The following is a 4,503-nucleotide window of genomic DNA, read 5'->3' as shown; positions in this document are numbered from 1 at the left end:
TAAAATTGCAAAACTTTTATAAAAATGAAACATAAAATTTTACAATTTTAGAAACACTAAAAATATATTTAACATTTGATCATCTTCCCAAAAACATAATAGAATTATCATTAGTATTATTTTGGACACTAAAAAGAGAAAGCATTTTGTTTTTATTGGACCTACACCTACCTATATTGGAGTGATACCGAATCATATCGGACGGTGGTAGAGCATAACCGACATTATCAAGGGTTGAGATTTGTAGAAAGAATCCAGCAATGCACCATTCTTGCGCTTGACGGTGCTTCCTATTTCCCCAACCGAAAACAACGTCGTTTAGTACCGATTTCATCTTAACTTTAAGTGAGAAAATAGCTAAATTAAATAAATAAATTATAAATTATACACATTAATGAATTAATAATTAGTGCAATTATGAAATCTGTAGTACTTCAGATCTAATGTTAAATTGTTGCTATAAATAAATAAGACACATTACCGGCCATATTCTTCTTCTTACATTTCTGATCAAGATAATCAGAATTCAGATCCAAAGAAATTCTACTTCCAAAATCTCACTTTCTGTTACTGTATTCATTCTCATTCACTCCTCTATTTCGTAGTGCAGAGAAAGAAGAAGAAGGAGGATAAACCCTTTGTTTTATGCACTTGTGCTTCGTAAAACCACTGGCTCCACCGGAGAGATAGATTGAGACGCGTTTTCTGTTGAATATAAACTCATTCTGCGCGCTCAATTTTCCACATAGGTAATGTTAACTGTTTCTTGTGTATTTGAATCTTGTTTAATTTTGTTATTTATGCAAATTAGTGTAGATCTGTGTAAATGCCTTTGATCTGGATTTGGTTTTGGAAATTGTATGATGTGCTTCTTGTTCTCGTGTGATTTGTTTAAGTTGATTTGGAATTAGGTTATGAATGCATAATTGTATAGCATTTATGATGAATGGGGGTGTTTTCGTCCACAAGTAATGTGTAGATCAACCTCTGTGTCACATGTTCATTTGTTAATTGACATGCACCATAGGTCGTGTTTGGTTCTGCCGTGAAAAATTTGATTTTGAGTATATTGATTCTGACTAAAAGCAAGATGAAGATAAAATGACTTATGTTTAGAGAAATTCTTGCAAAAGTGAGTTCAACAGTAAATTGTAAAAATCACATTTAGAATCAAAAGTTACAAATTCTAGCTTCAACTAGAATCAATTCTAGAAAGCAGAATCAATTCTACTCAAGATCAATCAGTCATGTCAAAATCAATTCTAATCATCCAAAATCAATTCTAAGTGCTCCTACCGTGAAACCAAGCATAAACAAACTTAAAGTGTCAACATATAACAATCAATCATGTAAGAAGTGGTCATGATAAAAGATGTTTATATTATAATGAACTACAGTTATGATTGATTGAGAATGTTAAATTTATAATATGTGCAGGTGTTTACAAAAGAAGCAAAGTTTGAGGCTGAAGAAGATTAGGTATGTTCAAGTTATCTCCTAGGAGGAGTCAGAGATCTAAAGGCTTCAAGGTGAAGCATGCTTTACAAATATGTGTTCTTGTTGGTGTTTGTATCTGGTTGGTTTACCAAATTGGACACTCTCGCCAGAAAAAAGTGTCATATGTGGAGAATACAAAAACTGGCAATGAGGTTATTAAGTTAGGGAGGAAGAACCTCAATCCTATTGTGAAGGAAACTTCTGTTATAGATGCAAGACACAAGGAAGACGAGGAGGAAGATGAACAAGACAATAAGCATGAAGATCCGACCAAATTGGATGATGTTAGTGTCGTGGATGATGATTCTGAGCATAAAGAGGATCCGGGAGTAGACCAAGAGAGTGAAGAGAGTTCTCAAAATGCTAAAACTGACACTGAAGGTGAACAGCATGTGGAGAAAGATGATGAAGAGAATGATAGTACAGACAACAAGGAGAGTGAAAGTGCGGTGAAAATGAATAAGGAACTAAAAGAGGAAGTTGAAGAGGACAAAGAAACGGGTGAAGCTAGTGAGGAAAAGAGTAATTTAGAGAATGGAGAGAACAAAGAGGAGGAAAAGAGTAATTTAGAAAATGAAGAGAACAAAGATGAGGAAAAGAGTAATTTAGAGAATGAAGAGAAGAAGGAGGAGGAAAAGAGTAAGTTAGAGAATGAAGAGAGCAAAGATGAAGAAAAGAGTAATTTAGAGAATGAAGAGAACAAAGACGGAGGGGAGGATAAAGAAAGTGGAGAAATTAGAGAGGAAAAGAGTCAGCAAGATAATGAAGAGTCCAGTGAAACAGACACCAAAGGTAAGGAGAATGAAGAAAGCAAGCAGAATGGAACCGATGCGAAGGACCAAATGGAGGATAATCACAAGCAAGATAGTAAAGAAGGGACGGAGGAGAACAATGGAACAGATGAGAAAGAAGAACATGATAAGATTCAGAAAGAGACTTCATCTGAAAATCAAGTTCAGGATGGTGAAAAGAACAACGAGGCTAGGGAGGAAAATTATGCTGGAGATAATGCCTCAAGTGCTGTGGTAGATCATAAATCGGAAGAAGTTTCGAAAGAAAATGATAATAACAACAAAGAAGAGCAGGTTGACAAAAAGGAAAAGAATGAGCCTGAGCTGACGTCTCAGAAAAATAGTGACGAAAATACTGAATCCACTGATTCTACTGCTACAGGAAGCAGCCAGGGAAATGAGAGTGAGAATAATCAGGCCCAGACCGAAAATGATTCACAGAAGAGTTCTGTGTCAGAGTCAGATAAACAGAATCAGGAGCAGAACAACAACACCAAGGATGATGTACAAAAGGAAGATTCATCGTCGCAGAATGGAAATGACTCAACTGAAAAACAGACTGAAACATCAGATGCAACTTCTAAGGAAGACAATTCCAGCACCCAAAATACAACGCCAAAAACTGAAGATTCTAAGTCAGATGCTGCTGGGGATCAGGCTGATTCCACAACTACATCTTCATCGGAAACTCAAGACAGCAATACAAATAATAGTGAATACAAGGACACCACTAATGAAAACCCAGAAAAGAATTCTGGCCAAGAAGGAACACAAGAAAGTGGTTCATCATCCAACACAATTGATAACAAAGATGCCACTGGCAATGAGGCTCAACTCACTACCTCTGATACATCATCAGAACAAAAGAAAGATGAATCCTCAAGTAATTCCGAATCTGCACAGAATAACAATGCAAACTCGGATCAAAGCAACACGAACAATGATGAAAGTGCTAATGGCAACAAAGATTCTAGCCAGGTCAGTTCATCTGAACAAAGTGGAGAGGCAAACACAAACACGGAAAACAACAGTGATTCTAACCAGAAGGACTCAAACAAAAATGAAAGTACCAATGACGGTGGAAATGCCTCAAATGATGCCAATGAAAACGAGAACGCTGCTCAGAGCAAAACTAGTGAAAATGAAGGTGATGCTCAAAACGAATCAGTGGAGTCAAAAAAGGAGAATGAGGAATCTTCTCACACCGACGGAGATAACAGTTCTAACTTGAATGATCAGGGAAGTTCTGATACTTCAGTCGTACATGATGATAAAGAATCTCGCGTAGATTTGGAAACGTTGCCAGAACGCAGTGGAGAAAGCAATCACAATGATATTTCTTCTGCAGAATGAAAAGTCAAATGAACCAATTGTATCTTGCTTCTACTTCTGATCCTACTTTATTTTGTTTCTTTTTTGTTGAGCCATGTATTCGTTACTTAGCAAATATGCTATCAAGTTTTCTTTTAAGAGGATCAGAACAAGAATTTAGATAGTTATAGAATTGTATCAGTATAAAATCATTTAATGTTTCATATGTAACTCAGCACTCTTTCATGGAAGAATAATTACCACTTTAAATTGTCATCAAAGATAAGTTCTTCTCCTTAATCCCGAAATCTTTTCTTGTTAAGACTTTGAGCCTATGAATGAAATCTTTTCTTGTTAAGACTTTGAGCCTATTAAGCACATAATGAGAGTAGGTATGTTGAGGTGTCCGACATGCGTTGGTGTCCGACTTGTAAGACACGTGTTGGATGTGTCGGTAAAGTCATACAGGGTTATAAAAAAATGATTCTTATATATTTCGACCCTCTTTAAATCGGTGTCTGGCACACGTATACACTCATATAACATGTGTCAGATAAATAAATAAAATTCAAATACTATTATATATATAATAGTGTCGATGTCCTATAATTAACATTTAACTTAAATAAGTTTTCATTTGAGAGTTGATATAAGTATTTGACAAACTCTCGAAGTTTCTAGCAGTTTGAGAATTTATCTAAGTGTTATCAATAGAAAACATATCAGAACAAGCCAGTGTTAATTATAACGTTTGGTGAAAGTCATTATTTGTAATATTCATAACCATAATCATAATGACTTCAACTTGTTTTATTTTCTTCAACAAGTGTTACATGAAAAATTCATCTTAACTAACCATCAAAATCACTTGGTGAGATTTCAACAATTTTTTTCCATTTCCGAC

The 4,503-nt window shown here is 35.2% G+C and overlaps 1 protein-coding gene across 1 annotated transcript; it reads left to right on the top strand.

Annotated features, from left to right (window-relative positions):
* Positions 1–450: 450 nt before the first annotated feature.
* LOC131638643 (uncharacterized) lies at positions 451–3,869 on the top strand. The gene is made up of 2 exons (XM_058909214.1): positions 451–749; positions 1,438–3,869. The coding sequence occupies exon 2, from the start codon at positions 1,482–1,484 to the stop codon at positions 3,639–3,641; it is 2,160 nt and encodes a 719-aa protein (XP_058765197.1). The 5' UTR covers positions 451–749; positions 1,438–1,481; the 3' UTR covers positions 3,642–3,869.
* Positions 3,870–4,503: the final 634 nt, after the last annotated feature.

This window comes from Vicia villosa, linkage group LG1 (assembly GCF_029867415.1).
Source record: "Vicia villosa cultivar HV-30 ecotype Madison, WI linkage group LG1, Vvil1.0, whole genome shotgun sequence".
NCBI classification, from domain to species: Eukaryota; Viridiplantae; Streptophyta; class Magnoliopsida; order Fabales; family Fabaceae; genus Vicia; species Vicia villosa.
This window is presented reverse-complemented; position numbering and strand designations above follow the sequence as displayed.

Coding starts and splice junctions, on each gene's coding strand:
- LOC131638643 (XM_058909214.1), top strand. CDS start 1,482: ATGTTCAAGTTATCTCCTAGGAGGAGTCAGAGATCTAAAGGCTTCAAG.